At 42.1% G+C, this 20,074-nt stretch overlaps 1 protein-coding gene across 1 annotated transcript; it reads left to right on the top strand.

Moving 5' to 3' along the window:
- The first annotated feature begins 458 nt into the window (after positions 1-458).
- On the top strand, positions 459-19,737 carry C4H4orf19 (chromosome 4 C4orf19 homolog). The gene is made up of 4 exons (XM_032186884.1): positions 459-506; positions 2,968-3,022; positions 17,516-17,563; positions 18,616-19,737. Exons 3-4 carry the CDS (start codon positions 17,532-17,534, stop codon positions 19,568-19,570), a joined length of 987 nt encoding a protein of 328 aa, XP_032042775.1. The 5' UTR covers positions 459-506; positions 2,968-3,022; positions 17,516-17,531; the 3' UTR covers positions 19,571-19,737.
- Positions 19,738-20,074: the final 337 nt, after the last annotated feature.

Raw genomic sequence — 20,074 nt, 5'->3', positions numbered from 1 at the left:
CAGCACAGGACCTGTGCATGGTGCTTGAAGACCTCACGCTGGGAGCTCCTAATGGAGTGGGAGAGTATGTAGATCGGAGAAACAGCTGTCCAGCATTTAAAAATGCAACTTTATTAAACAATAAGAACAATAAAATTTTAAAAGCAAGCTTAGCAGAAGATTTGACTGCAGAACTAGAAGGTAGATCTGGAAAAACTGCTCACAGCACCCCAAATGTTAATTTTGTCCAGCAAAAAGCCTGCTCAGGATCAGAAGCATACCCAGGGGCTATGCTAAAACAGGCCTAGGGTATCGCACTTGAATTTGACTACATGACTTTGAAATAGCTTGTTTTCAGCAACCAAACAAAATGGAAAATGCAAATAGCTTCTACAACATAAGTACAGAGAGCCTAATTATTTTGTTTAAATTCCAGGTTATTTGGGAATGTGAAAGCTCCTTGCTGCTTGGGTGCATGACAAACACGCAGATGCGATTCATGCGCTGGAACAATCCGCACCACCATGGTAAGCCGTGCTCCAACAGCTGGGGCCTGGGTCATTTGTAGTTGTGTCCTGCAACGTATTGGAGTGAGTGGGTGTGTGAGGCTTTTTGCTTCTCTCCCAGAAACAATAATATGAAAAGTATTAAACAATGTAAGAGAGCAGGATGTGGCGACATTCCTTGATTTATGAACATTGTTATACACATCAGACAAGTATTAAGTTTCCAAGAATATCTCAAAAGGGATGTTGCTAAGCAAAGATGATGGTAAAAAAGAGTAGTTAGTTAAGATGTCTGAGTGTAATTTGCAGGAACAAGAACCATTTTCCAAGCTATCACTACGTAAAAGAGGAGAAAGCTCCAAATACAATGAAAAGAGGATATTTTTAACTCATGTTTCGGTATAAACATAGACTGGTTTATGTCTGATCCTGGCTGACATGGAAAATGAACTACTGATTCACTTGAAATCCTGCCTTGCACATTTTATTCCATTAAGCATCCAGCATTTGATGCTGAGCTTTCAGCACATTTTTAACATTATAAGCAGCTTCAGTAATTCATTCCTTAAAACAAACAAACAACTCCATGTTTAGATCAAAAACCAGTGACACACATCACAATGAAATCAGTTATCACTTGACGATATAATGGGTAAGCTTACAATTTATAGCTGTTGGTAAGTTGTATCAGCTCTCCTTTTTGGCATTTTCCTTTTCTAGGGAATTTTAGAAACATATTTCTTAGTAGACTTAAAATAAACACACAAAACCCAATTAAAAATTAATGAAAACCCTATAGCTGACCTACTATTTCAAAATTTGTTCAACAGACAAAAGCAATTCACAGGGGATAAGAATGCTCTGTAAGACTGAGTTAAACAGGATACATCTTTTGCCTTTGTTAAATAAAATCTGCATCCTCTCAACATGTGGCAAGAGGCCACGGATTTTGCTTTTCATTTTTGCAGGGATTTTTGCTTTCATTTAGGGCATGGCTTACACAAAGCAAATAACGACATCGAGACAAAATTACACTGCAAGAAAGATTAATTAGAGAACAGAACAAAAAACTAAATGGAATAAACTACTTTGTAATTCATGATGACAGCTATATCAAACAAGAATGTAATTAAGGTAAAAAGAGACAAGACCGCCAGAAAAAAGTCACACAAAGATAGGAAGACACAATGCCTCAGTCTTCGTAAGCTTTATTTTTACTCCACCTAAAGTACCAACAACACCTTTAGCAGATGCACAGAAACCCTCTCAGCCCTTTGCAACACTATAATGAGATGGAATAGCGCCATAAATCTCCAAAGTGCTGCACAAACATTAAGCTCTGAGAAGGATGTGAAATGGTAGCATACAAGACAAGTTAAGTGGCTCGCTGTAGGGCAACAGAGCTGAGCAATGAATCAAAAGTGCTCAGGTTCTCCTTAGCAATGACTCGCAGCAGATATTGGGGCCACCTCAATTTGGTCCCAAATCACAAGCTGCTGAATTCGGCAGAGAACATTTAGTTTTCAGCCATATTTCAGGCTTTCAGAGCTCTGCTGAAAGGGATCTCAAAGCCTTTGGAAGCCTCCCTCTTGGTGGTACAAGCATAACTACCTGGAGTTAAAGCTTATAACATAAGCTGCACTGAGATTTTTCAAGTTATTGCTACTGAGGCAGAGAGATGCTAAGGATGAAAGGAAGCACATAGCAAAAGTTCTGAACCCACAGAAAAATACACTGTCCATTTCACAGATCTGATCCTGACTTGGTGATTAATGTTTGTTACAGGTTTGCGTGCAAACACACAGCCACGTGGGCATATGTCCACATTCCCTTCCCTAACAAAAAACACACCCCCCAACAAAAAAAAATGTTTTTAAAGGAGAAAAAGCATCCGCACTGTTTCAGTTTAACTCTATTGCTATCTCTCAAATTTATCTCTTTCTAAATCCGTAATAGAAAACATTTTACTGAAATTTCTATTTAGCCTAGGCCATGTGTATCTGAAAGAACAATAGCTTTACCAGATATCTTGAACACTGGTGCAATGCCAGAGGCTTTTCTTAAATTTCAAAGTTCATGAAAATCTGAAGGAGAACCTTCTAACAAGGATACTGCAGTTTTAGCTGATACTATAAATACCCTGGCTGCCAGCAAAGAAAAAAGAATTCCCACGATATTTGAAGATTTGCTAAGTTTATTGTTGTTATTATAAATGTAAACATTTTACATGAGCCCTAATCCACTGGAGCAGGCAAGCCCTTGCTCACTTTAAGCAGGTTAGCATTCCAGTTCAGCTCAAGGGGATGAGTATATTACTCAAGTGATTTGTTTGGTCATTGTGTAAATTAAGAAATTACAATGGCATGAAGAGGAGGATGTTATATTTCCACACTGTTTGTGGCAGGCAACCTGCTCTTCAGAACATCCTACTTGTGCAGACACACCAAGAAACCATCCTCAAAGCATTGCTTTACTATTGCAGGATGAAGATATCTAAACCAAACCTTTCCAGCAGTCGATGGAGTACAATCTGAAAGGTAAGACTTATTTTTTATTCTTCTTGTGTAGCTTTAAGACTTACTGGTCATTCACTGTTGTAACTTCAGCACTCCACAAAGGAGAATATCCCCAGATTATTTTTCTCTCTGCAGTACCTTATTTTTTAATGATGATGCTTTGCAGCTATAGGCACTGGTGACAGAGCAGGTTCTGAACTGTTTCTTTCCAGCCTCTAATATTTCTGTTGTAACAAGTGACAGATTTCCACTTTGAAGTTTAGAAAAAGTTAAACACCATAATAAGGAAATATAGGAACACAACATTGACAGGTCAGTTAACACAGGTGAAAAAGGAGGAAGGAGAAAAAGCAGAAAGGGAGGCAAAAGGTGATGGGAAGAACAAAGTAGTGCAGTGTGGGAACGAAAGAGGGGAATTTGGGGAAAGAGAACAAACTGGAAAACGAGAGAATTGATTTGGCTGAAGAGGGAAAGCACGCTGACTTCTAGCAGCCCCCTTTCAAAGAGCTGAAGGTTATTCCATCAAATGGTCAAACCCAATATCCTGACAATTTAAAGCAAAGCTCCTTGAACCATTTGTTGTTGTTGGGTTTAGGGTGTTTTTGTTAGTTTGTTTTATTTTCCTAGAAGAGAACCACTGAGTCATGCTAACTGCTTAGGGCTTTATCCAATTCTCTTTGTATTAAGCAAGGCTGATGTTCAGAACAGTATAGCCCCACTACAACACCTGCCACTAGCAATACTTCGGATGATGTAAACAAACCAGAAGCATTTGAAATATTCAGGGCAAAATAATTCTGGGGACTCAAAGCTACAATTGAATACCACAGCTGAGATCACATATCCTACCTGGCCTCGATCAAGCCTAAAGGCATATATGCAGTATCTATTTGAAGCAATCTCCATAGGCATTTGAGCCCGCTTTCAGAATATTGTTCCCTCATGTAAAAATGCACAACACGATTGAAGGATAAAGGCCTGCTAAATTCCTTCAGTGTCTCTTCATGCCCACTACCAAAACAAAAAGGAAAAAGAAGCAGTGAGCCTATCAACAAAACTGCTTGCAAACAAAAAAAAATAAGCTTTTGATAAGCCAAGATGCCAAAATTGCATATAAATTAACTTGTACCATTAAGTGCACTTACTTTTAGTAATTGTTTTCATAAATTTTATATTTTTCTTCTTTCAGCTTACAAGAATTTTATGAAATCTAAAACATGAGGTCTCCACTTTCTCACCTTTTTCCTCTTTCTCTGTTCTCCAAGTGTTTCCCAGACCACCTGAAGGCTCAAAGTCTTACAGAATTTGTTTTTAAAGGTTCTGCTATTGGTAGCCCCCCTATTGCTGCAGAAGGCCAGTACTGTTCCGTGTTTTTTTGCTCACAAAGCAAATAGAGCAACGGCTTCCAGCAGACGAAGGATGAGTTCTAAGATCCAGGATTTTGATTCACAGTCATGTACAGTGTGCTGCTGTGCTGCAAGCTAGTGGCAGCTATGTGGCAGTCATAGCATAATCACAAAATATAGCTGGGAACCAGCCTGGCCTGCCAAGTTGTTCTCACAGACCTCATCCTGTGGCAATAGGCTTTAGCCATCACACTCACTGTCCGATATTTTCCAGTTTCCTAACGTCCAAAGTAGAATTTTCTCATTGATTTCAGTATCCATATGATTGACATAATAAAAATGAAATTGTTCCAGAAGGTATAAAACAGAGCGAAATAAATACTCACTTGAGAATCAATCCACATCTAGAAAATACTTCCATATGTAAACAGGCTCAAAGTCTTTGGCTGACTCTGCAAATGGAAGTCTAAGGAAAAATGACTTCTGAGACAGGAGAGAAGAAAACAAGCAGCCCCACAGCCAGTTGTGCTGACATACGAGATTCAAGTCAAAGGATTTGTTTGCTTTCCTGTCAGTGTTGCAAAGGAAATCAAACTGTGCGCTTTCTGGTTCATTCAGCCCCAGAAGTAATAAACGTTCTGAAAGGCAGGTTCTGCCCTTGTTTGCATTCTCCAGGTCCCCTCTGGTGAGGGGGCAGGAAGCTAAGGCCACATCATAGTCACAAAAGAACCAGGAGAGAATCTGCTTTGTATTCACATTACCACATGGATCCTGCGTCACTACAGGATCTTAGGGACTGCCATACCAGTTCAAACCAGCAACTTGAGTGACCAGGCGTGCCCTCATCTTCTGCTGAGTACCTGAGTTTTGCACTTCGGGGTGGTTCAGTCACACATAGCGATTGAGATACCCTGACTAAGCCTCTTTAGGCACTCTAAATTCATCTGAGTTTCCTCAAGTCACATGGAGCCAAAAAGGGACATAGCAAGTCTGTCAAGGGCCGGATACAACTTCAGCCCTGACATACTTCGTTTTCCCCAAAAGCACCTTTTCTGACCACAGCATCTGCCTTTCCTCAATTTCAACTAACTCTTATCTTTCACCAGGGGCAGCAATATCTTTCAACTGTTACTGTCCTTAACAGATGCCTTTGGCATCTCTCAGCAACTGTTGAATTTTCTGTGCTCATATAATTTACCACAGCTTTTAATATACTGATGAAACAAGCAGAGTGTTTCTATTCTCTCCATCCATGCTTCTATCCTCTCTGTCTCTTGGAGACATAAACGCGTTGAGTCCTGTAAAGTTTTTAAGCTTTCTTCTTTACTTCATCTTCTATCCAGAGGCTGAAATTGCACTCCTCCACGTAACCCTGTACACAGAAATAGAAGCATCTGTAAGGAGGCTATCACAAGACCTTTAATTTAGGTCATTTCTGTATTATTTTAAAGATAGCTCTGATGAACCTACTGGGAGAGGAAAAAAAAAAAAAAAAAAAAAAAGAAAAAAAACAGTGGGAGGATAGGGGAGGACACCAAATTTTGAACTGTATGTAGCTTTAGGAAACAGTTCAGTTCTTAGCTGGAAAAAAAAAAAAAAAAAAAAAAAAAGTCTAAAGAACAAGAGCACATATATTAAAACCTCGGTATTTCCAGTGACATAGACAACTAGTCCTAATTAGTCAGTGGAGAGACTCACCAAGATCTCTTTTGAAGGAGACCAAAAGGTCTCCACTGATTTCAGGGTAAAATTGCTTCTCTTGTCAGCACGCAGAACATGGATGCATGCAGGGCAAAAGGCTCATGGTCTTCAGGTTGTTCAGGCCGGGTCATTGAACAGGAAGGAAGTTAAACAGAATATCACTGAAGCAGGATACAGCAGTTAAAACTTCAGGTATTTGATCCTCCAGCTGATATGTAGAGGGGGAAACCACCTAGTGCAGTGCACGAAGGACAGGCCCTAAGTAACAGCTCAAAGTAAAGATATTTCTAGCAAGAACCAGGAAGCAGCCTCCTGTTACCACCTTAAAATGTGTCAGCAAAACACCTCCTGCCAAGCTTATCTGGGCACTGTAAGGTAAGAAACTATTGGTATCAAGCCTCAGGAAAGGCTGCCCAGCCAAATACTCGATAGGACAGGGAGTCCAAGAGATAAAGGGTTATAATCGATGATCTTGAGGTCTCTTCCAACCTAGAAATTCTGTGATTCTGTGATAATCAAGCATCCACATGCGTGGAGGGACGAGGCACTTCAGCTGGGTTCCCCTAAGGGCTTCAGGAGCTCTCAGTTTGCTGTAGGCTGCCACTGTGCCAAATTTCCTGTGGCCTCAAACTCCATGCGGCTGCTGAGGCCACAAAGCCGGGCAGGTACCTTAGGGCCTCATCTGGCTGAGACAAAGAGCACAATGTTCAACCTAAAACACAGCCGCCACCACAGCTTCCAGTCAAAACCACTGGGGAGGCTGTGATTATTTTACCTAGTATTCAAAGGATTAGCAAATTGCCTCACAAATTAGGAGCCCTGGTTACCTTTGACCCTCATTTTCAAAGTCATGTCCTTGACAGCATATGAGGAAGGCTCAGGCCCTGCTTTTAGGGCTGCTTCTACATTAAGAGTTTTAAAAAGAAGTTAGATACAACCAGGGATTTTCAGACAAAGGGCTGGAACCCCAGACTCCATTCTCCAAAGCGCATAGTTGCACAAAGCTTGCAGAGAGACACTTTAACATCCTGAAGGAGATCAGACTCCAGACACAGTCTCAGTTGCATAAAAATTGGCTACAGCTATTTTGAGGCTCCAGCTGTGTCCCTAAACAGTTTCTCTGCCGATTGCTTCTTTCACACGTACATGACCATCTGCTTATCACACCCAGTTTTTGCCTTGTCACACATTTAGACCATGCATCCCTTGGGAAACTGCATTCCCACGTTGGTGTCTGCACAATATGGCCCTAAATACGACTTGGAGTTTGGGCACCATTACAGAACAAATTAGTGTAATATATAAGATTAACGACTTTAAAGGACAGGAAACATGAACTTCGGTAACTTAAACACCAAACAGTGATGTAAGTTGGGGAAGAACAGATGCAGGGAATAAGCTTGGCTGAGGAGGAAATGAGTGTTTTTATGCTGCGAGCTATATTTGTTTTTTCTTTGTGCAAACTGGCTAATGATTGTGAGAGTTTCACCCTTTGCCCGACTCTTCCTCTTAATCACCAGAAATAAAACAAACATTTTCTGTGGTAAATAACAGCGGTAGGGAAGTGCTCTGTGACCCAGTGCTGCGAGCAACGAGGAACTAGCCAGAGAGAATGCATTTCCTCCTAAAGGTCTTCTCAATATTTAAAATCAGTTGTGAGGAGGGTAACAAAAGAGAAAAAGGGCACATTCGGATCACCTCGAAGTCGTGCCCCACGTGCACCGCGGGCCTGTACACCGCATTAACAGGGGCCTCACGAAGAGCTCCACCTTTCCAGAGGAGTTTACAGCAAAGCCCTGCAGTTACCACAGAGATCAGAGAACAAAGTAGTAAAAGAACGACCTCAAAGATGGTAGAGAGGAAGAAAAGGAGTGACCCTATCCCATTTTACAAGCCTCAGTGCCTCTCAGAGGCCAGGCACACCAGGGAGCTGAGAGAGGTGTGAGCAGGGCAGGGGCTGCCCACAGGCCTGCTGCTCCCAGCAGCGGGCACCCACAGCACCAGGGCAGGTTTGTTGAATGTGGACCAGGATAACAGGCTGGAAAAGAAGGAATTATTAAATACAGGCTGGGAGCTGAGCACCCAGCCCTAGCAGGTGAGAAGAACAGCTTCATCTGCACGTAAGGGCAATGAGAGGCAGAAGATGCTGGGCTGGGGCACATCTCATCCTTTAACAGCATGCCGGAGAGGGGGGAAAGCTGCCTGCTGTGAAGAGGAGGGCAATGGCTATGATGAGAATGAAACAAGGGACTTCACGTCCTGCCCAATGGCACCAGGGAGCCGCTGGGGGAAAGCAGAAGATCTGGCTGACCTTACTGGCTTGGGAAAAAGGACATTCTGAGGAGGAGCTAGCAGGACTTAACACATCTACGCATATTATTACAGTTGGTGGAAGGTTTGCTTAGGCAATAGCCAGCAGTCACAACTCAAAACAAAACACCTTTTGTAAACCTGATAGCATCAAACTTTTCATTCCTTTCCCGTCTGGCAGTACACCTGCAAACAATAAGTGCAGGTGTGCTCACACTGTGCTGGCAGCACTCAAACCTCCCTGCCCTGGGGCCTGCTGGCCTCTGTGCCTTCCTTTGGTGCAAGGCTGCTGCCTGGAAAACCAGGGGCAAGGTGAGGGCAGAAATATTATCAGGACCTGATAAAGACGTAGCTAGGTGGCTAGGGGCCTGTGGAGCGCTGTGGTAGGGAAGGGAAGCATTTCTGATGTTGCGTTTGCGTCATATCAGGTACTCCCCATTCCAGCTAAGGTATTTACACCATCACGCGTTGCTACTGCCAACTCTACTGGTATTAGGACTATGTGTACATGAGCTAATTAGCACTTCTTTTTTTCTGGTGTCAGCAGAGTCAGGCTAAGTCTGACCTTTTCTCAGCTCTTTAGTAGGCATAGGAACGTAAGGAAAATTGTTCTTCATGAGGTTGTAGCTGGACATCACTCTGGTAGGATGCTTTTCCCCAGTGCTGAGAAACGCCACAATTAGAGGACATAGTTAACTCCTGCACAGGAGATGCACCTCTCAGCTAGGTGACTGCTCCCCCCCTTGGATGCTGTTATGAATAATCCAAGGATATAACACACAGTTTGCACTATGTTGTGTATATAGTAATTAATGTCTACTACTAACGTGATCCCACTATGGAGAGCAAATTTTTTGTCAATTACTATTGAAAATTTTCTGGAGAAACACTTGAAACACGTGTACACTTTCAGATGCCACAGGCAGATAGATGTTAAGATCATGATAACATTACTCCCACTGGTTATTTGGTGAGTAGGACGTAGTTGGTGATTAGCTGATGCTGGAGTGATGGTTCATCAGGCAAGTACAGCATTTGTTATGGGAGTGTTTCTTCACATTAAATTGCTTTGCTCTAATTTCCTGAAAAGTATGGGGCTAAACTAATTAGAAACAGTTCTCTTTAAACGTGACTTGGTTTGTTTTTACCCTTGCTACGACTGCTTGCACAGCATTGTCGTTTAAGGATTCTGTTATCATGCCAGCTGTTACCTTGCTGAAAAAACAGCACTGTGACAGTGGAGCTGCTTCTTCAGTGAGAGACCTATTCTGTATCAGAACACAACCCATCAACATTTATGGAGCCATAACAGAGTCCTGTAACTCCCAGATAATGAGCAATGCACAATTCTGAGGCACAATTTCCAGGTTTTGATACCTACCTAGGAAAAAGCCACTTTTCTCCCCTGGAGAAAAAACAACTACCAGTCTAAATCACTTTCTTAACTTCTTTGGGAATAAGCAAAAATAGAAAAGTCCCTACACAGAGAAACAACTGTACAATTTGTGCCCTGAACAGCACACAAAATACTCAAAATTCCTCCTTCACTAAAGCAAACAGCTGCTGTTTGTACACAACGCTAGTGGGTAACATCAGCCAGAAATTTGCCACTTCGGTCGCAGGAACACCAAGAATCAGGTCACTGCCCCAAACAGCAGACCGCCCCGAGGCTCAATTTAGTTGGGCAAGGGAGGAAAGAAGGGAAGCAACAGGGAAAAATTCATCATTGAATTGTACATGTTAAATTTTGGGAGAGTCACACTCATAAAATTTCTGTGTCTTTCAAGAAAAATTGAAGGGTGAGGGTGTGGATATGAGCATTTCAGATATATTTGAACAAATCAGTAAGTGATCTGTCAAAAGTTTGAAAAGATCCTCTAAGCATAGATGAATGAAATAAATTTGGATGACAGCAGGTGGTAGATACTTTGGGTGTATACCATGTCACTCAACAGGACTGAGATTTTAATTTCTGATTTTTTTCTGAAATTTTTTTTTAAATAAATGCCATCAAATAATTTTGACTTTTCCTTGCCAAAAGCAAGCCATTAAGAGTATGTTTTATAAGAAAAAATATCAACAAGAAGAAATATCAACAATGCAATAGAATCATGAATGATATTTTCATAGGAAAACGTGTTTACATTTTTTATGGGAATTTTTAGAAGTATTATTAATGTGCAGTCACCTGTGTGACTCCCTTTGACACCCTTTTCAATTCTAATAATCATCTTAAAAAATACATAGAGATTCTTCTCTACAGCTGCAGATCGTGTAAGAAGGATTGCTTGTGTTCATGCAATGATGACATTTACTGGTGAAAACCAGGGGAAACAACCTGAAAATGAACAAGCAGAACACCAACAGACACGAAGAGCTAAAGCTGGCTGCCCTAAGTTACCACCGCAGCTTTTATAGGATCCTCAGCAGGTCCCTCTGCCAACTTATCCTCACAGTTAGCAGTACTGGCAGTGCATGCGGACAGGTCAGTGGGTAAAAGAGGCCTCAGTGGAGAAGGAAAGTGGCTGGTCAGCCGAGCAGCTCCCTGGCTTTGTTTGTAAAGTAAATGGAAAGGAGCTCGTTGGAGAGGGAGGAGTAATGAGGGCAGGGCAGGCAACTGCAACTTTGGCAATAACCTTGTGCTGGCAGGAGGATCTCTCTGGCAGACACTCCGACATTCCTTGCTCCCAAACATAGTGCCTGCCATCCTCAGAACAGGATAAGCTGGGCTGCACCAGGAGAAGCACTTGGCACCTTTTCCTTTTCTTGCAGATCAGTGTAGACAGCAGGGGCTGAACTGAGCCCATCTGCAGCTCGTACTGCATGACCAGGGCTGCACAGGCACGTATTCCCACCAGGGCTGGACTGCAAGATGGCTGGAACATGGGACTGATACTTCAATACTACAGTTAAAGAAAGTGTGAACAAGGAGCCTCAAATCAATTCAGCTATGGAAAAGCTAAGAAGTAAAAAAAAACCATTGAGGTGGGACTTATTTTCTATAAGGGACTGTATTTTGATAGGTTTGATAGGTTGAACCAACTCAGGTTGGTTCATTTATTTCAGATGCTTTATGATGATTGAGTTGCTCCCTGAAGCACTTTTAAAACAAATTGCCAGACCCAAAACCAGTCAGAAGGAAGCAGAGAGATTTCAGCCCAGCTCTGAGTACTGGCCGTAGCACAGAGTTAAGCACAGACTTGTTATCAAATTGTCACCCTCATACCAACTGCACTAAGTCAAGAGATGCCAAAGAATGCAGAGATTCGTTGAAAGACGTCAGCCCTGCTTTATGGTTTTGTTTTTCACTTTTTTTTTTTGGCTGTCACCTATATGCTAAACATGGCTGTTCCAGTTAAGTTGTGCTGTGACTGTCAGGTACGGGTACAGAGCTGATCTGGAGCTTTGTGGAAAGCAATTTGTTTGCAGAAGACACTTAGCTGGCAGCTCCAAAGCTTTTCATCAGTGGTAGCAGTTTCCACAAAGCATTAACAGAAAGGCATTTGGGGCCCAGAACAATTCTCACTCCTGTTGGAGACAGTCTGCCCTCAGAATAGCGAGGAAGGTCAGGAAAAAAGCAGGACGTGAGGAGTTGTCTGTACTGTATGCAAAGCGAATAATTCTCACAGATGCTATTTGCCCAAAAGCAGCATTCAGCATGCATACAGAGCGGCTAACAAAGTTCTCTCTCTGCTCTTTCTTCCTTTACAACCTTCCCCCTGTTATCCTTTTCCTCTACCACAGGCTGGTGCTTTTTTCTAGTGTATGTTTACTAGTTCCCTACACTTCTAATTATAGGTCTTCCCAGCCCTACCATCTGTCCCACAGTCCTTCCATGCTTCTTTTATATTACCTGCCACCCACAGCAATTGTTCCGCTGCCTCCACCCCTCAGGAGCACATGGCACATCCCTCCTCCACACCTCGGCACACCTGAGCCTTTCTCAGGCCTGGGCACATGCTGAGGACAACCTCTGAAGTCTGCTGAGAGGTGGGAATGCCTCCTTGGCACAGAAAGCAAGCTGTGCCTCTCCCACGAGAAGCTTGCCAAGTGCTAGAGCTGTCTGAGGTTATTCCCACCCCAGTTCCTTAATATGCCCTCTTTACGTTTCTCTGCAGACACTTTCAAAAGCAGCCTCTTCTCTTTTTGTACCCAGAGGTTGGGCAGGTTTACACTGAGGAGCAGAAATCACAGCAAACTGACAGGAAAGACACCAGCAGGGTCCAGGGTGAGAAGTGCCTCTGCCTGAAAGAGAGCAGAAAGAGGCACAGATCCTAGGTCACTGGGAGATGCGGCACCCAGGCTCAGCAGCCCGGATAATACACTCAGGAAAAAACAGGTTACTTTGCAATCTGCAGTGGGAAATGAGGGAGGAGAGCAAAAAGCTGAAGAAACAGCAAAAGCTCATTAAGAACCAAACTTGGGGAAGGGAAAAAAGGCTTAAGAATGAGCTGGATCAAAGGATGTGGAGCCAGAATTTATGAACTTGGGACCAAAAATATCCACATTTTATAATGAGAAAAACCCACATTTTAATGTGCTCTCTCCTCACCTTTCTGCCTCCACTCCTGGCGGGACTAAAAAAAATGCTGTGTTGTACTTCTGTTCTTTTGAAGAAAAAATAATTATTGGCCTTTTTCTGTTTCCATGTAAACTTCCAAGAATATGGAGAAAGGTTGTCAACACGTTTTTATCTCTACAATGTGTGCCCTTCCCTTTTCATGCCATTATCATTTGCTTTTTGTTTATTTACAACACAGCTACAGTTTAAATAGACAATAGAAGCTGTGCTATTACATAACCTAAAATCAGATACGTTGTGTTTCTCAGATCCGATGAAGCAAAGCAGACATCTCTTAAAGCACACTGTGGCTTGTAATGCAAGCTTGCATTTGTGGAGTCAGACACCATCCATTCGTGTCATCCCCAGCAAGGTCTCACCCTAAGAAAAGCCCCGTCCCATTCTCCTAGCAGGTGCCAGCAGCAGAACATTTACAGCCTCCTCTTTTTCAGCATGTAGTTTACGGACAGGATTGGTGTTCTGCTCTCGGATTAAATCCAGTTACAACCTCCTTAACAGCCATAGCAGCATTTTCCCCCACCGATTTTAAAATAGCTGCTTTTCTATAAAATTTTCTTCAAGAAAAATTCACTCTTTCATAACATCGGGTCTTCCCGTCTCTCTGAACATTCATTTAGCACACTGCCAAGAAAATACATCTAGAGTAGCTTTTCATACGGCCAACTCAAGGTCTGCTGGGGTAGCTGGGCAAAATGTACATGCTGCAGGAAGCTGGTGTTCTGAAGAAACTGCTATAAGCTCAGCTTCAGAGACCTTTAGAAGATTCAACAGCTTCTCAAAGCTGAAAAGCAAAAGTTCAATATTGAGCAGAGAGGAAGAATTTAAAGCGAGGCCACCCTCATCCCTTCACCTGAGCAGTTCCAGTTCTTCCCTCTAAATGCTCCAAGTGCAAGTCTTAAAAAATAAATAAGTACAATCTGTAAATCTATACTTAACATTTTAGTAGAGATTTAATGCTAAGTGAAGTGCTAATGTTCAGAATTAAGTGACTGTAGCAACCACTGAGAAATGTGCAGGCTTTTAAGAATTTGCCGATCGAGGAAGAATGATGTTCAGGATTAGGAACAGGTTGACCTGAATTCTGAGGATCTAAATGTTAAGGCCAAGCATTTTATTGCCCCCTGAGAGAGACAGCTTTTCTTTTCTTTTTTTTTTTTTTTTTTTTAAACTAAATCCTCAAAGTGTTTTGCAAGGCAGCATTCTGCATCATGTCACATTCATCTGAAAGCATCTTAACAATTTAACAGCACAAAACAACAGAATATCCAACAGAATAAACATCTTATAGAAAGACAGAGTTGGAACAACATAAAAGGATGCTATGTCATGTTCTAGATGTCTTTTTAAACTCAGTCACAGATAATTATCCATCACTTGAGCTCTCTAACCCCTTTTTTTTTTTGTTGCAAATCCGCATAACGTGCTCAATTCAGACTTCTCCAGACAGGAGCTTATCAATACTACTTGTTTGTTAGTGGAACTATGAACCTCACACAATACCAGAGTCTTTAGAACAAGCTACCTAAAACAAAGTAAGTAGGATTAAAGTATGTCTTTTCATGCTATGAAAGCAATTTGTTCCCCAGAATTATTTTCCAACCTTGGCTTGAAAGATTATTATAAATATGGAAAGGCAAGGAGGGCAAAAAACTAACATTGTTTAGACATCGTAGAACTGTATTCTTACGTCAGGGATGTCAAGTAATTTATAAGCATAAAAATGCAGCATTAAATATATCCATATGCTATAACTCATTCATGCCAGAGGACAAATTCAGTTGTAACTAATCAGCTGAAAAGCTTAAATGCAGTAGCTGCAGAGATAATTCAAACAGTAGCTGTAATTAAAAAACACAAACAGGAAAGGGCTTCTTATAAAAATAACAACAGTCATTTCCATGTATAATTGCTTTCTGTGAAGATAACAAACATCTTTTCAACAGAATAAAGGACAGCAATTAACACCTCCCAATGGTTAAAACCTATAAGCAAGATTCTTCTTAATAGTCATGAAACATTATAAATACCAGCACTAAGTAGGAAATTTGTCAGGGCAAAGATTAAGCAGAAGCAGCGGGATCTGCTCTCAGAGCTGGGCTGCAGGTGAACCCAGGCTGGTTTCACCAAACCAGCAACTTTAAAGTAAAGCACCAGGGGCTGCGTGGGCATATCTGTGTGCTCAAGTGGTGACCGACAGTGACCGAAGTCATCATGGTTTTACCTGAGCTGGAATAATACTTGTGTGCTCTTAGTCCATGACAAATGTGAGGGATGGTAGCAGCTTAGCATATACAGAAAGGGGCTCAACATAAGACACGTACATTGCCTTTCCCATGAACAGAGATCACGCCATCACTGTGACTTACCCTAACACGCCAAGACTTGAAGGCTGAGTCTATCAAGGGCTGGTTGGTTTTAAGCTTTTTCTTTTTTTTTTTTCCTTCTGGCTTAGAAGCAGGCTTAAGCTAAAACTAAAGATGTCAGTCAAAAGCATCAGCATACAGCCTAGCTCAACTGAAGTTTCAAGTCAGTCTTAGAGTAAAGAAGGGCTATAGCTAATTCAGCTTTCAAAACAATCAAAGCAAATTAAGAACTCTGCTTTGTCTAGATAAGATGGCTACATGCCCCAGCTCAAATGAGCCTCGTAGCTTGCCAAACCTGCCCCGGTGCCTCTACGATGCACCCAAGGAGGGCATGGCCACCTCAAATGGTCACTGCACACTCTCCAGACAAAAAACCCTGCATCAGAACTCCTGATAAGATATCGTTGGGGGTGCAACACGGGAGAACACATTTGAGGAAGAGGGAGAAGCAGAGCAAAGAGGAAGCAAAGCAGCTGGCATGCAGGCCATCCTGATGGGCACTGAGCTACACCAAGCTGCCTTCTCCTTTATAAAAGTTCCTGCTCCTGGAGAGTTCAGGCACAGAGACAAACAGCATGGGTAGGAGCAGCAGTGTCCTAGCTGAAGCCAGCAGCTGAATATCCAGGCCCAGGAGCAAGGGACTTGCCACCAGGCACTACATTCAGTGCTAGCAGCAGAGAAGTCAGATTTTGAGGGCAAAACTGGGACAATAAACTGACACAGGGTTTTAGTTTCTTCTAGCATAATCACTGGAGGGCAGTTTGGGGGAAAACTGAACTGGTACAAATAAATCAATGCTATTTTCTTTTGAATAACTCACTCTAGAAAATACCCACACCTTGTGCCATTGATTTGTCTTATGGGAAGCGAGGCAACAGCAAAGGTATGTAAGGTTGTAGAGCATCAACAGATAAAGAAAGAGCCTGAATAATAATGGACAGAGCATTAACAAACTGGCCTGGCTTGATCAACTTGAACTAAGATAGCCCCAACTCATAAAATTAAAAAAAAAAAAAAAAAAAAATCTTACAAGGATTTTCAGATATTTAGGTCCGTGCCTTCACTTTTAGGTTCATAACATAAAAGTTCAAGGGTCCAAGTTAATTTCTTTCTTTTCATAATAAAAGACTGACATGAACCACATAACAGGTAGCTCTCAGCATCTCATTGGATCCAGCAATGACAAACATATACAGAAAACATTTAAGATAAAGAAATGTAGCACACAAGCAGTTTGATTGCTCTAGTCACACTGTAGTAAAACATAGGTGCACAACATTGTAAGAAAGCGCCCACCCCAGCAACATGCCTGTGTCTAACCAGAGGATTAAGAGAGAGATCTACAGCAAGATCATGCCAGTGCTCAGTAGCTGTCTCTGCAACAGCTCCCAAGTGAGTGGGGACAGCAGTTATTAAGAGTAAATCTGTGGCTTTCCACAGCTCGAGAGCTCTGCATTGTGGTTCCCACCCCTAATTCAAGAAGGATGTCAAAGCATAAGAGATCCAGAGAACAATGACAAGGAGAATCTAAAAACCTGAAATAATGTGAGTACAGGAGTATTTCAACAGATGAGGATTCTTCAGGCTGAGTATCAGAGCTGAAGGTGGCAGTACAGGACCTGTACGACCTCAGCACCAGGGCATGATATTCACTGCCTGCCCCGTACACCAACAGGGAATCAAATAATGCCAGTAAGAGCCAGGTTTGAGTCAAACAAAAGCAGGTGGTTCTTCACACAGGCAAGGCTGAGCAGTGCAACTCCTCACTAAAGGATACTGTAGATGCAAGCAATTTACCTGAGTTCAGAAAACAACTAAGACTTGAAACAAATTTACAGAAGATAAATCCATCAATAGTAACAAAATAATAAAAAAAAAAAAAAAAAAAAAAAAGCATTACTCCATCTTAGAAGTCTTCAAGTCATAAAGCTGTTGCAGACTAGGAAACCATTCTGGGAGAACACCACTGTCTGCTAAAGAATTCAAATTATTCCCTAAATTCTCCCCCAACTACAGGCCACTGTCAATGCAAGATAGCAAGCTACAAAGACTTTGAATGGTACTGCATCCATTCTTGCATAGGCATGTTTCTTGTTAGCTAATAAAACATTTCTAAACATGAGCATCATTTTCAATGCAATTACCCATGCATTAATTTCATAACGCTTCACTCATTTCCCCTCTCCCTTGCCTTCCCTCTCTCTCTTTTCAGATTAAAGAAAATCCAGATGGGGTGCAGGTGCTGCAAAATGATACAAAGGTACAACAGAGTAAGAGTTGCTTAGACTGAATAAAAGAAAAAATATTAAAACACATTTGTGCTCCTCTACATCTCTGCTCAAATTAAGCCCATTTACAAGGTTGAAGTTTTCCCCAAGTCTACAGTATCTTTAAAGTCAAGCCAGAGCATAGGTATACTGATTTCCCCCAAACGTCCTTATAATTTATTGTAATTGAAGTCTATTTCTATAATTCCCATGGCACAAAAGTGCTGTAAGGCAATGAAAATTCAATTTTATCAACAAGATTTTCCTCACGTAGATAGCATGAGCTTCCCCTCATTTCAAGCAGAAAGAGGAGCACAGGCTTGCTCAGATCCTCCTGCTCTCCTGAACAATGAACATGAGCTACAGATCCATGCTTCCTTCAGAGCTTTATGTCATTAGCTGTGGGAACAATTGCACACTAAAAGTCTTCCTGATGAGGGAGACTAGATAGTTTTAGAAATAACACTGCAGTCCCACTTGGCAGTTACTCTTCCCCTTGGCCACGTTTCTAGAACAAGTAAGGAAGCGGGAAGAAAACTGGTCCTACAAAAGAAAGGGGAAAGAAAGTAAAGATAGGCTCTGGAATAAGTCAAGGAACATTTAGGAGCAGAAGGGAAAAATAAGTAAGAAAAGAAAGAGGGGACAAATACAGAAAAAAGGACAAAAAGGCAAGACTTGAGAGGAAGAACACCAGAAAAAAAAAAGAGGTATTTTTGGCAACTATATGAGGGGACATCAATTAATGATATAGATCATTACCTATATGATGACTACTCATTGGCTAATCCATCCTCCAGAGGAAAAAATAAGCAAAGCCAGAAGCATGAACTAACCAGCAAAAGGTTCTGAAATCTTCTTATGCTCCTGGTGAACCTCGCTGTAGGGGTCAGTCCCTGTCACTCCCAGGAGACTACAGTATGGCCCAACATGTCCGTTCAGCTGAGGTTCCTCAAGACCTCCAGCTAAAAATTAAGCTTAATTACACTGTTAATAGTAGGAACTTGAAAAACAATTAACATTTTCTCTATTTTTTTCCTTACTCTAGCTATATTTTTGATCCAGAAGAAGTACAGTCACCTGGATGCATTCACGAAGCAAAAAGCTACAAACGGGATGAGCAAAGCAGCAACAAATTCAAATTCAAGCACAATAGTGAAATTCAGGATCACAAAAATGAACTCCAGAAGGATGAGCTAAATGGAACAGAACACAAGAATCGGGTAAATAGCACACAGGGAACCCTCGGGAACCATGAAGGCAATGCTTCTCAAGAGGATGGCCTCAGGAGGTGCGTCACAAAGCCTGATGTTGCAGTCAACGGTGGCAGCTCATGCGCTGGAGCACACCCTGGTCTCGGTCCCAACACAAACCCAGTGAAAGAAGCCAGTGAGCAGGGGACCTCCAGCCAGTCAGCAGAGCCTCCTTCAGCCAGCACTAGAGACTTTCATACCCACCTGAATGAGTGCGGCCAAGAGCTTGACATAGGAGTAGGCAGCCACAAGAAGGCAGCCTGCAGTGAGCCAAACAGTATTCAGGATGGGAAGGCCCAGGCTGCAGAACATAGTGCCTTTCTCAGAGGAACTGCAATGCTGGAGACAAAAAACACCACCATACAACTGCCAGATATAGATTGTCACCAAAATGGCAACAGACCGAGGAACTATGTTGAAAAAGATAGCTTTCCGGTCAACTGTGCGCATTCAGACCAAGTCACCAGGCCTTCAGCCACACAGGTCCAGGGCCTCTGTGTAACACCACCTTCACACACGAAGGAAAGCAGTATTGAACCTTTTAAAACTGACTCTGTAGGTTTGAGCAAGGATGTTCTTGATGGTATCACTGCCACGGCTGTGAGCACAGCACTACAGGCACCCCCACACCCCAGCCACAAAGACATCAACGGAGAAATTGAGGAGGAAGATGCAGAAGTAGCAGCAGCTCTGGCTGCACTGGAAGCTGCAACTGCAGGCGAAGACCTGGAGGATGATGATGAATACTAGATGAAGGTTGCTTTCCAGTACACTGGCTGCTATCCAGAATTTATTTCTGGATCTACATGAATGCATGTGTTGTACATGTAGTCAGCTGTTACAAACAGCATATGTAAAAAGAGATGGGACTAAATGTCTATCCCTTCAGCTGTTTTATACAGCCTTGTAATTCCTACTGCCTGGGATATGCTCTTCTCTACAGGGCCAACCAGGAGGGCAGAGCATCATTCCTTCCACACAGGAAATTCTGCTGTATCCCCACCTCACAAGGTCTCATGCAAATGTTTCCTTTAGTTTTGACTTTCATGAGGGTCTGTGCACACCATATGTTCCAGGTTCAGAAAAACTCCATCATTTAAAACTGAACTAGAGAAAATACAGATTTTCATCATGATAGCAATAACAAAATTGGCCCAAAGTTATCTCTGATCTTTAGGATGCAGTGTGAAATGGGGATGGCAGTGTGGCTTGCTCTTCAGCATGGTCTTGGTTCTTTTTGGTTCTAGTCCAGAT

Source organism: Aythya fuligula, chromosome 4 (assembly GCF_009819795.1).
Source record: "Aythya fuligula isolate bAytFul2 chromosome 4, bAytFul2.pri, whole genome shotgun sequence".
Classification (NCBI taxonomy): Eukaryota; Metazoa; Chordata; class Aves; order Anseriformes; family Anatidae; genus Aythya; species Aythya fuligula.
The sequence above is the reverse complement of the archived record's forward strand: the minus strand, read 5'-3'. Positions and strand labels throughout refer to the sequence as shown.

Bases quoted from the DNA above. Each gene is read 5' to 3' on its own strand.
- C4H4orf19 (XM_032186884.1), top strand. From the start codon at position 17,532: ATGGGGTGCAGGTGCTGCAAAATGATACAAAG. The intron at 17,564-18,615 runs GTACAACAGAGT...TCCTTACTCTAG, and splicing joins TGCTGCAAAATGATACAAAG to CTATATTTTTGATCCAGAAG.